This window comes from Eubalaena glacialis, chromosome 12 (genome assembly GCF_028564815.1).
Source record: "Eubalaena glacialis isolate mEubGla1 chromosome 12, mEubGla1.1.hap2.+ XY, whole genome shotgun sequence".
Taxonomy (NCBI): Eukaryota; Metazoa; Chordata; class Mammalia; order Artiodactyla; family Balaenidae; genus Eubalaena; species Eubalaena glacialis.
Genome location: NC_083727.1, coordinates 14,345,001 through 14,358,525, shown reverse-complemented (window position 1 = coordinate 14,358,525; position 13,525 = coordinate 14,345,001). Strand labels below are relative to the sequence as shown.

The following is a 13,525-nucleotide window of genomic DNA, read 5'->3' as shown; positions in this document are numbered from 1 at the left end:
GGGTTAAAGTTTTTATTTGGGGGTGACGAAAATGTTTTAAAATTGATTATGGTGATGGATGCACAGCTCGGTAAATATACTAAAAATCACTGAATTTTATACTTTTGATATATGAATTGTATGGTATGTGAATTGTATCTCAATAAAACTATTATTAAAAAAAAAAAAGAACCAAATAACTAATGTGTGCTTTGTTTTTGGTGATGGGTATTTAGGTTTGGTAGACGAAAGAAGAATATCCTTATATTAGAGAGTCCAGTTAACTAAAAAAAAGTCATTACAGCAGGGCAAACAACTTGAGTCTGACGTTCCTAGATACCAAGATGGGAAATGTTTAATAATGTATTCTCTATTATTAGAAGCTCTGAACTACTGATGGTAAAAGACATTTTCTGTTAGTGCTAGGCGCTGGAAAAATTGCCATGTGGGTTTTTGCATAAGGTCCACTGATAAAATGAGAGCTAGAGTTCTCGAAGACAGTTTTACAGAAATTACAGTTACACCAATTTTTTTTACAGAAATTACAGTTACAGTCAAATTATGTTGACTCTTAATGAAAGCTAAAGGCTCAGAAATGCTTTTAATTATCTAGGCCAGCACTGATCAACAGAACTTTCTGAGATGATGAAAACGTTCTGTGTCTGCAGTATCCAATAAGGTAGACAGTATCCTTGTGTGGTTATTGAGCATTGGAAATGTGCCTAGTGCAACTGACCGTAATTAAAATTAAATTCTAATTTAATTGGGGGCTTCCCTGGTGGCGCAGTGGTTAAGAATCCGCCTGCCAATGCAGGGGACACCCGTTCGATCCCTGGTCCGAGAAGATCCCACATGCCGCAGGGCAACTAAGTCCATGCGCCACAACTACTGAGCATGCGCTCTTAGAGCCCGAGAGCCACAACTACTGAGCACACGTGCCACAACTACTGAAGCCCACGCGCCTAGAGCCCGTGCTCCGCAACAAGAGAAGCCACCGCAATGAGAAGCCCACGCACCGCAATGAAGAGTAGCCCCCGCTCGCTGCAACTAGAGAAAGCCGGCGCACAGCAACGAAACCCAACACAGCCAAAAATAAATAAATAAAATGAAATAAAAATAAAAAATAAAATCAGATTGTTTAAAAAAAATCTAATTTAATTGTATTCCATTTCAACTCATTTAAATTGCCACATGTAGCTAGTGACTGCTATATTGAACTGAGTAGGTCTAGAAAGTATACTATAACATTATCCATTGAGCCCTAAAAATAACTGAGCAAATTTTTTTGTTATCCTAAAAAGCTGACAATGCTTGGTGACAGTCAGTTTAAAAATTCAAAGCAAAACATATCTACTTTGTACTTAGAATGGTCTAAGCTAATCCACTAGTAATAGGAATCTGACTCAAAGTTATGCATTCTATTTGTATATAACAGGTTATTATCAGTGAATCTTCTTTCTTTTTTCCACCTTTCTGTTAGCTGGGAAGCTGTTCACCTGAAAACATGATCATCTTCAAAAATTACCTCTCCATTCCCAAGAGCATCAAAACAACATAAAAACATACAGAGGCATAAGTTACGTTCTGCTTCAATGAATCAATGTTAAAAAAATTTGGAAGAGGGAAGAGTAGTGAATGAGACTGAATCATAGAAACTTAGTATTTCAGCTGGCAGGTCATAGTTGAAGATGGGTGTGAAAGACAGACATCGTGCCTGTGCACTAGCACAGGCAATAAACCAAAAAGTGGAAAGCAAATGTGATGGCTGAGTGTCATTTAGGAGAGGCTTCAAGGAACTATGAATCCAGTGTGGCATTAAACCTCAGGACAAATGAATGGTCAAAATGTCATCTGATCTACATTGGAAGGAGACAATTAGAAATGGACAATATATATATTACATCTGTGTATGATGAGATTCTACAAAAGTAGGAACATATGAGCATTTTAGTGACTAAAATGCAAGCCTGCGTACCCTATATTTAATTGATTCAAATTTACTAACGTGTCTTTGGAAAAATAAACTAAATAACACCTAGAAAATTCTTGATTGAAAAACGAGATAGAAAAGTTACAAATAAACATGACTTTGAGGAGTAAACACCTAACTCATTTGATGTAACGCTGGCTAACAGCTGGGCATACGCCAAACTAGCTGCTTGTGATTAAATTATATTAAATGAAATTTAAAACATTTTGACTTAGTGCAACCCCATATTCCACACCACTGAACCAACTAAAAATTAGAAAAGGATATTAACTAGTTTAACTGGATTACATGGAAATGAAAGCCAATCCATGAGTCATAATCTGACAGAAAAAAATCCAGGGATGTTTACCAAGTGGGCGGCTTCCCTAAGAAGGGTATTTATAGCACAAAGGGCTAAAGCAGAAACTAACACACCATTGTAAAGCAATTATACTCCAATAAAGATGTTAAAAAAATAAAAAAGGGCTTCAGTTCCTCCCTCTGAAATAAGATTTGGTTATCAGTGACTGAGAAGCGAGGTTAAACACAGCACTGGGGTTCTAAAATCTACCAATGCCTAAATACTTACAGTAGTTTAAGCTGCACCGTTAAGTTTCCATCTCTTTATAGTACTTTTACTAAGGCATTTAGCACATCATTTTACTTGATTTCTTCACATGTCTAAATTCCCACTATGAACTCCTTGAAGAAAGGGCCTCAGTCTTTGTACCTCCTATATCTCTCATAGTCGCTGTCAGTACTTCACAAAGGACTGGGAAATTAGATTGTAGAAATAAATAACAGAACCTGACTTCCTTTTAACTGCATTCTCTAGAACAGGGACAAAGAAGTCATAAGCTTGGCAGGTAGGAGCGTGTAGTATTCTAGGGCATGGGCTGTAGAGTCAGAGAATACAGACTCTGCCACTCAGCACGTGCATGACCAGGGGCAAGCCTGAGCCTCAGCATTCTGCATCTGGAAAATGGGTATAATCATAATACCCACCTCAAAGAATGTTGTGAACAGCACACGAGAAGATGTACATGAAGTCTTTAGCATGGTCATAAGGGTTTAGTAAATGTTAGCTATTATAATACTACCATTAAACATTTTAAAAATTGGTAAATATTTATTCCATTTTTGTTTCATTCTCACTAAAACAAATTATAATCTCACCTTCTTAAATGAGACCCTCTTTGATAACTCCCTTATAGAAAAAGAAATATACTAAATGTTTTTAAAATCAATACGTGGACTTGCCATGCCCATATGAAGTTTTTGTGGGCACACAGTATTCAAAAGGCTTTCATGTCCACCTTCATGCAGCATGGCTAAGGAAAATAATCCGTATTTTTTTAAAAGTGTATTTTGGGATAGCTCCCAAATGGCTGTGAATCAGAAGCATGTGTAACATTCCAACTCTCCTAACTGCCATAAAGAAGACTATCCATTCAAATATTCAAGTATTCATTCATACATTCATTCAAATATTTATTGAGCCCCAACTGCATTCAGGTACTGTTCTTGGTGCTTGTGATATACAGTGAATAGAATGGACAAAGATGCCTGCCCTCATGGAGGCTACATTCCAACATGAAGCAAAGTTCACCTCAAATAAAGCATCTACATAGCCCTTCCCTTTAAAAAATAACCCTTATGTCAAATAACACAGTGCTTCATTCAATCATATCAGATTTCTATATTGCTAGTAAAGATCCTTAGATACTTTTTCTTTTTGACTTTTATCCCTTTCGCTCACCCTGCCCTTCCACAACAGAAACTCCTCTCAGATATGAGGTAGACACTTATAGTTATCACTAGAGCTAAGTACAAAATTACAGTAATGCAGCAGATTATTTTTATGTCTAAGCAGAATGGCAATAATTAGATTTATTCCCACACCTTGTTAATCAAAAAGACAGTAGGAATGTGATTATATATATATGTATATATTAATTAAATATACTATATTTATATAATTATATATATATATATATTGCCACTTCAGACAAACACACCCTCCACAGATACTGGTCAGCAGTTTCACTTTCTTCCTTATAGGAAGTTGAGTACTATGAAGCCCCAGAATAAAGAATTTTCTCTCGGGAATGGATTTTGTTTGGATATGACTTTCCCTCTTTCAGTTAAATGCAAACATCACTGAATTTATGAAATAAGAAGGAGAATTTTAAAGTTAACGAAAGTGACATTTATGAGACAAGCATGAACTAAAATGGTGGGATAAAGAACACAGAGATTTATTGGACGATCTTTAGCTGAAATGGAAGGCGGCCTGAATGCTTTGAGATTCTGCATGTGTATCCTATTGACGAAGGTCCTTTTTACCTGGCTGCCATGAGGTCCAGGAGGTGCTGCCATCGGTCATTGATCTTCCCGAGCTTGTATTCAATCTCAGATGCTTTGCTTTCATGGCTGGCTCGGGCAAGTCGTTCTCCCATTTGCTGGAGCTGTATTTTGTTCTCTTGGGCAATGGCAATTTCCTCTTGATAATCCTGTGTAATAAATGGCAATCACAGAGGTCAGAAAGCATATTCTTGATGCATTCAGTCTGGCTCTACTAGAAACATGATAATTACAGTTTTCTACTGCTTGGAAATAGTTCGGGCATAAGGAACACTGTGTGAATATGAGTCCCAGTACACAAGAATTAGTGGTACCTGTTATTTTCGGTATGTAGGCAAAGTCCAGATTGAATTTTTATATAGATGTTCTTAAAGGAAATGGGGGTGCTTTCCATTTACTTAAAATGGGCATTAAAAAAAGCAATAAAAGTATATACATAGAAAGAAAAGACAAAACTTGAAGGATTTCAATGCTGGGAAGTTATACCTTGTTGCTGTAATCACCGACCACATGTTATATTTAGAAGCAATCCTCATACAAATAGCTGACAAGACGCTAATAAGATGTGTGACTATGTGTGTATATGTAAATGTATATATGTATGTGTATGTCAACTGTTACTTGTGCAGAATGATTTAAAAGACTACTTTCATTTTAAAGAGCTGTCCTCTATACAGCGTCAATATTTTACAGCACATAAATCATTGGCAAATTAACTCTCAAGAACAACAACCATCTTAGAGGATCAATGGGTCTCAAACCTTCCTCATTTATCCAGTTTCTGTAGTAGCTCCTCTTAAAGATTGTTTTAGGTAAGAAGGACAGGCTCTCAGTGTGGTCTATAGTAACAGAAAGGCCACTGAACAGTATGATTTAAGTGATGATGAAAGGACATCTCCCCTTGACCCTTACCTGTCCCCCCACCCTCCCCCCAGCCTCTGGACCAATTGATCCTCTTACTTTCTTGCCATAGTGACAGCATCCAAACTTTAGAATCACCTTTTTCATTTCTGGCTTAAGCTCCTGTTAGGCAGCAAAATAATATACCAAGACAGATATTATAGGAATATGGGTATCTTCACCTTCTATTGCTCTCAAGTTACCTTGGTAACAGAGCTACCCTCTCAAATCAGTTATCTAAGTAAAAAGGGCCCCAAAGAATGGATGGAGCCGGTGAAATTTTATTCTACTGCAGTTGTGAGTGCTTCCTCAGGCCCAGCACCTCCACCTACTCTCCTTTCTATGTTACTTGAAGCCCATGGGAGTCAAAGACCAATATACCAGGTGCATTTCTTAATAGTTACAATGTGTTATTACAAATGTGAGATGATATTACTGAGAAATGTTTATTTCAAAGGAATTATGCCAAGCTTAAAATAGTATTTATAGTAAAATAATACTCTTAGGTTGTCTTTTAAAGTACAACGTTGAGTGTTAATGCCAGTAGGTACCCATACCATGGTTACAGTCTGTTTATTAATTTCTTTTTTCTAAGTTGTCAAAATTACCAAGCCTCCATGTTATCTTTCTTTACAAAAGAGATACCACATGGGGTAAGCTCATAAAGACTTTATTTTAAAGTCCATAACTTATTATATATACAGAATGGTATAGTTGATATTTAAAAAATTATTCCAAATGTTACCAAATAGTATAACAAAATTATCTGTGTGTCAAGCCCCCAAAATATGCATCTTAAATTTCATGATAAAATCAATCAGAGTATAAATACATTTAATTAAAATTTATTCTATAGCAAACTTCACTATAATACCTATTATACATTAATCATGTCTGGTAGAACATTATCTGACACCCAGAAACCAGCAAAGGGCAGAGCTTTTAGCAGATGCTGAAATGAAATCTGTATCATCTCAGCCCACATTTTAAAGGTTTACAATAACAAATATACAAATGCTGATGCTTAGAACTTGCAATTTTAAGTAAACCTATAGAGTTATTCATATCACATACTGGCTCTGGAGTTTTTTGTTTTCTGTATATATGCCCAAGCACATACATGAGAGAAAAATAAACTCCAAAGCCAAGATGTAATATTAATAACTTTGTAGGTAAAGATATTTTTCCTAATAATTATTTATAATTCTTTTCATGATGAATGAAGCTATAATTCATTTATTCAGTAAGTAATGACTGAGTACTTATGAACAGTCAGGCATTGCTCTGGTTGCAGGAGATACAGCAATGAACAAAAGAGACAAAGTCCCTGTTCCCGTGGGGCTTCACTGTAGACAGATAATAAACAAGTAAATCGGGAAAATGCATTGTACTTCAGATGGTGATATGTACTTAGAAGAGATATAAAATTTAAATGATTAGTCGTTCAAAAACAGTGTGGAAACACCGCTGAAACCATCAAAAACATTTTTAAATGCTAGTAAATTTGACCAGTCCCGTATAGACATGAAAAACGATCTAGATCCATTTGAGCATATAAAATAGTTTAATAATCATATATAACTTGAAATTAATATGGAGCTAAAATTCTCAGGAAAGCCTTCATTCCTGTAACTGTCTATAAATCATGACTTACAGAGAAAATGTCAGTTTAATTGATCCTAGGAATTTTTTCTTTTAGTTCCTCTCTGGTGATTTTACCTCTTTAAAAACAAACAATAAATCAACTATACTTCAATTAAAAACAAAGACAACCAACACACATAAATAATTCCTGCTGAACAGGTAGATAAAATCTAAAAATACTGAACATTATCTATCAGCAGATAACCTGTTTCATCACAAATTGAAAATATTCTATATATTTTGTATGTAAAGGAGGTCTTTTCAGTCAAGTTTATTTTATATTAAAAAGATAAAATGTTTATAATAGAGTGCTCCTTTCTCAGGAAAGCAACTAGGAGTAAGGCCATCTTCTGTACCCATTAAAAGAGCATCTAAGCACATGTAGCCACACATCCCATACCTTCCTGAGCTTCTCAATCATTTCTTCAATGAGAATGTCTCCATTCTGAGAAATTTTGCTTTCCATCTGAGTCAACCATTCGCAAAGCTCCTTGTTCTTTTCACTGAAGACGGCCCATTCATTCAGTCTCTCACTTACTTGCTGCTGCCTTAAGGAGAGCTGAAAAGTTTAAAATGGGAGAAAATGCAAAAGGATAATCAGAGTGGAACTCATACCCTGAGGAAAAGAGCAAATAAACTCTGTTGGGTAGACTAAGACGAGCAGTAGCTGTGCATCTCTTTAGGCCACTGTTCCCTGAGGCCCAGTCCCAGGAGCTCTGCTCTAGCCTAGCGAGTTTCACAAGTGGGAGACACTGAACCCGCTACTTCCCTCCCGAAGAGCCACATGCACATTCACTTATTAAAGGTTCTGAACAGTCTAGCTTCTCGGGACTTCCCTGGTGGTGCAGTGGTTAAGAATCCACCTGCCAGTGCAGGGGACATGGGTTCGAACCCTGGTCCTGGAAGATCCCACATGCCGCGGAGCAACTGAGCCCACGTGCCACAACTACTGAAGCCCACGCGCCTAGAGCCCGTGAGCCACAACTACTGAGCCCGCAAGCCACAACTACTGAAGCCCGCGCTCCTAGAGCCCGTGTTCCGCAACAAGAGAAGCCACCGCAGTGAGAAGCCCGCGCACTGCAACAAAGAGTAGCCCCCGCTCTCTCCAACTAGAGGAAGCCCGTGTGCAGCAACGGAGACCCAACACAGCCAAAAATAAATAAATAAATAAATTTATTAAACAAAAATCTAGCTTCTCACTACAGTTGGTTCTGTGCAGCTATGATACAGGATCATGGAATGTACGTTTACTAAAAAGGAAAGAAATAGGAAAGAAAAGAAGGAATAAGAAAAGGAGGAAGGTAAAGGGCAGAAAAAAAGAAAAGAAGGAAAGAAATACAAAAGAAGGAAGGAAAAGGGAAAAAGGAAAGAAAGAAAAATGAAAGAAAAATCGGGAAGGAGGGAAGAATTAATTGAGCGTCAGGTGTCAGGAGAGAGTGGAGTGTCAGTGGAAGAGGCACAATCCCTGATCAGCTCTATCCTTATCACTTTACTTTGAGCAAGTTCTTTTATTTCCCAGCCTGCTTTCTATTATGATTTTTGTATCTTTGTTTCTTTTCTTTTCCCTGTAACAGCTTTGCTGAGATGTAGTTTCCACACCATTTCCTGTTTAAAGTGTGCGACTCACCTGTTTTCAGCATATTCACAGTTTCAAAGCCACCACCATCATCAATGCTGTAACATGTTCATCAATATAAAAAAAACCCCAAAACCCCCTGTACCCATCAGTACTCACTCCTTTGCCTACCCCTGCACCCTCCTCCCAACCTTAACCTACTCTCTATCTCTGTGGATTTGTCTATTCTGGACATTTCACATAAATGGAATCATTCGATGTGTTATCTTTTGTGATGGGCTCCTTTCACTTAGCATAATGTTTTTAAGGTTCATCCATGTTGGAGCATGCATCAGTACTTCATTCCTTTTTACTGCTGAACATATGTTTCCATATAGATATACCACATTTTATTTATCAATTAATCTATTGATGGACATTTGAGTTGTGTCCACTTTTTAGCTATTATGAATAATGCTGCCATGAACATTTGAGTACAAGTGTTTGTGTGGACATATGTTTCATTTCTCTTGGGGCATATACCCAGGAGTAGACTTGCTGGGTTATATGGCAACACTACAGATTGTTTTGTAAAGTGCCTGCGACATTTTACATTCCCACCAGTAGTTGGGTTCCAATTTCTCCACATCCTCACCAACACCTGTTATTATCTGTCTTTTGGATTGCAGTCATCCTACTGGATATAAAGTGCTATCTCATTGTGGTTTTGATTTGCATTTCCCTGATGGCTAATGATGTTGAGAATCTTTTCATATTCTTGGCCATTTGTATGTCTTCTTTGGAGAACTATCTGGTCAAATTTCTTGCCCATTTCTTAATTGGATATTTTTTATTATTGAGTTTTAATAGTTCTTTATACAATATAGATACAATACGCCTGTTTTCTTATCTCTAGGTCTAGAACGATCCTTTCCAGAATTCTAAAGCTTTCTGATGTCATAATACTCTTGTCTTTGCAGTGCTGGTTGAGATACTAAGGAATGTTTCTAGTTGAGCTAAACTGCACGTTAGCAAAATAAAATGCGATTTGAGTGGTAAGAAGATGATCCATTTTTGCAGACATTCTAAACAGTCATGTTGATAATGCTAGACATTCTGCCATTCATCCCACCACATTAAACACCTGAGTTTCAATTTTCCTTTTTCTGGCAACACTTTATTATGAAAAACATCAGACATACAGAAAAGTTGAAGGAATTGTATGGTAAACAGCTATGATATACTCCCTAGACTCTAATATTGTTAACATTTTGCTACATTTTGCTTTAACACATATATTCCTTTATCCATGGATCTATTTTACTCTTCAATGCATTTTGAATGAATTTCCTTTTTTTAAATGAAAATGAAAATATTTCTAAGGTGTTAAACACTTCCTAGTTAGCAATTCTGCCTAGGGTTGGCTCTGTTAATGATTAGGTAAATAATATTCAAGGTCCCTCACAGCCCCAAATGTCTGTGATTCTACATCCTAGAAAAGAGTGGGAATTAATCACATGAAAAAGAATAAAATACCTAGGAATAAACCTACCTAAGGAGGCAAAAGACCTATACTCTGAAAACTGTAAGATGCTGATGAAAGAAACTGAAGATTACACAAACAGATGAAAAGAAATACCATGGTCTTGGATTGGAAGAATCTATATTGTTAAAATGACCATACTACTGAAGGCAATCTACAGATTCAATGCAATCTCTATCAAATTACCAATGGCATTTTTCACAGAACTAGAATAAAATAATTTTTAATGTGTATGGAAACACAAAAGACTCTGAATAGCCAAAGCAATCTTGAAAAAGAAAAATGGAGCTGGAAGAATCAGGCTCCCTGACTTCAGACTATACTACAAAGCCACAGTAACCAAAACAGTATGGTACTAGCACAAAAAACAGACACATAGATCAATGGAACAGGATAGAAAGCCCAGAAATAAACCCATGCACCTATGGCCAATTAATCTGCAACAAAGAAGGCAAGAATATATAATGGAGAAAAGGCAGTCTCTTCAATAAATGATGCTGGGAAAACTGGACAGCTACATGTAAAAGAATGAAATTAGAACATTCTCTAACACCATACACAAAAATCAACTCAAAATGGATTAAAGACCTAAAGATAAGACTGGATACTAAAAAACACCTAGAGGAAAACATAGGCAGAACACTTTTTGACATAAATCACAGCAATATCTTTTTGGATCCGTATCCTGGAGTAACAGAAATAAAAACAAAAATAAACAGATGGGACCTAATTAAACTTAAAAGCTTTTGCACGGCAAAGGAAACCATAAACAAAATGAAAAGACAACCTACAGAATGGGAGAAAATATTTGCAAACGATGCGACCGACAAGGGATTAGTTTCCAAAATATACAAATAGCTCATACAGCTCAATATGAAACAAACAAACAACCCAATCAAAAAATGGGCAGAAGATCTAAATAGACATTTCTCCAAAGAAGACATACAGATGGCTAACAGGCAATGAAAAAATGCTCAACATCACTAATTATTAGAGAAAGGCAAATCAAACTACAATGAGGTATCACCTGACCCCGGTCAGAATGGCCATCATCAAAAAGTCTATAAATAATAAGTGCTTGAGAGGGCGTAGAGAAAAAGGAACCCTCCTACACTGTTGGTGGGAATGTAAATTGGTGCAGCCACTATGGAGAACAGCACGGAGATTCCTTAAAAAACTAAAAATGGAGTTACTATATGATCCTGCAACCCTACTCCTGGGCATATATCTGGAGAAACCTCTAATTTGAAAAGATAAATGCACCCCTATGTTCACAGCAGCACTATTTACAATAGCTAAGACATAGAAGCAACCTAAGTGTCCATCAACAGATGAATGAATAAAGAAGATGTGGGGGGTGTGTGTGTGTGTATATATATATATATATATATATACACACACACACACACACACAAACACACACAATGGAATATTACTCAGCCATAAAAAAATAATGAAATAATGCCATCTGCAGCAACATGGATGGATCTAGAGATGATCATATGAAGTGAAGTCAGACAGAGAAAGACAAATATCATATGATATCACTTATATGTGGAATCTAAAAAATTGATACAAATGAACTTATTTACAAAACAGAAATAGACTCACAGACATAGAAAACAAACTTATGGTTACCAAAGGGGACAGGGGGCGGGTGAAGGGAATAAATTAGGAGTTTGGGATTAACATATACACACTACTATATATAAAATAGGTAACCAACAAGGACCTACTGTATAGCACACAGAACTATAATCAATATCTTGTAATAACCAATAATGGAAAAGAACCTGAAAAAGAATACATATATATTCTGAATCACTTTGCTGTACACCTGAAACTAACACAACATTGTAAATTAACTACACTTCAATTTAAAAAATGGTTAAAAAAATACTGAAGAAGTTCTCTCAAAAAAAAAATAAAAATGTTGGGAATTAGACTATGAGCCCAGGATACCTATACCAGGGCCAAGCTTAGTGAGCTGCCTCGATGGCGAACCCCATAACCTGCCATAATTTTTGAAATGCCACCATTAGAAATTCACTCTTTTGAGTTAATATGATCTTTTAAAATAAAAATTTCTCTGGGTAGAGTGACACTGATTAATCCATTAAGTATTTCCCCATTAGTATAATTCAGTTTACCATGAATTTTTCTTTGAGGCAGAAAAATACAGAACAACAGTGCATTTACTTGGTGTGGGTATTGATAGGAATGAGAAAAACCAAGAAAACAAGATTAAAATTTTGGAGACAAATTTCACCTACGTTAAGCTCTACCAAGACAGCACTGAAGAGCACAATCCGTCCAGCACCATTTTCCTCTCAATCTCTGACAGCAGAGTGTCATCTCATCTGCTAAGATTTTGAACTTTCTCGTGGATATGACTTTCCTTTTCATTCACAGAGCAGCAGAGTCAGGCTGGTATTAAAATTCTGCTTCGACTGATGTCCAAGCTGAAACTATATTTTCATAGTTGAAACTGCCTGAAGCAACTGTTTTCCATGCAAAGGTTAGAAACCCCTGCCTTTCAGACTTCAGACTAACAAGTCTTACTATGTGCATCGCCTCTCTGCCTCCTCCCCCAAATCTTGGCCATCAGCAAGAATAAATTCTAGGGCTTTTCTCAACCACATCTGCAGGGAAGATGACCACATAACAGAAAAATATTATTACTTTGAGGGGTAGGTATTACTCTGATTTCAGAGACAGGGATAGAGGAGGTCAGACAAATTTGAGGCATTTGTTTATATCAATACAAAATAGAACCAGCAAAGGGATTCCCTGGCGGTCCGGTGGTTAGAATGGAAAGACTCCACGCTTTCACTGCCGAGGGCCGGGGTTCAATCCCTGGTTGGGGAACTAAGATCCTGCAAGCTGCACGGCATGGCCAAAAAAAAAAAAAAAGGACCAGCACCAGCAAAGCTTGAGTCTTTGATACAGGTTGTAATATAACATTATGATCAAATATCCAGAGGCAGATGAGGTTCAAAAACAATCTCCATCACTTACTAGTGATATGACCAGGGCAAGGTTACTCATCTTTCTTAAGCTTTACTTTTGTCATTTGTAAATTAATCTTTCAGTTGTTCCAAAATTCATTAAACAAATGTTTATGGTTTACAGTAAACATGTGTCTACTATGTGCCATGCACACTCTTATGCACTGGAATACTGTAAGCTCATAATAGAATATATTCTTCAAACAAGAAAATAATTTTAGAAAGTGACCAGTAGATCCTAAAGACTTAACAAAAGTTCAGTCTACTTAACTATATATGACAACAGGGCATCATTTGAGTTTTTAATATTTTTTTCTCCTGACACTCATGTATTCAATAAGCAGCTTAAATATATATTTCTAGTCTTTCTCACATACCATGCAAGTGTTGCTTTCATTTCATTTGCTCATGTAGAGCAACAGTTGAAAGAAGAAACAGGTAGGCCACAAGCTCTGGTTACAAACTGGCGCCCAAAGCTTTTCAAAAGATTTAAATTAATAATGGGGACCGAATTTTCCTTTCAGTTTGTAAAACTAATATTTAGGCTGTACGATAAGTGAACT

At 36.6% G+C, this 13,525-nt stretch overlaps 1 protein-coding gene across 3 annotated transcripts in view; it reads right to left on the bottom strand.

Moving 5' to 3' along the window:
• The window catches only part of SYNE1 (spectrin repeat containing nuclear envelope protein 1), a 448,877-nt gene that overhangs the window by 54,574 nt on the left and 380,778 nt on the right, over positions 1–13,525 (bottom strand). For all 3 annotated transcript variants that reach the window (XM_061207647.1, XM_061207645.1, XM_061207646.1), the window contains 2 exons: positions 7,257–7,415; positions 4,295–4,461 (listed from right to left, as the gene is read on the bottom strand). In XM_061207647.1, coding sequence (XP_061063630.1) covers positions 4,295–4,461; positions 7,257–7,415 — 326 coding nt within the window. The remainder of the gene's footprint in view (positions 1–4,294; positions 4,462–7,256; positions 7,416–13,525) is intronic.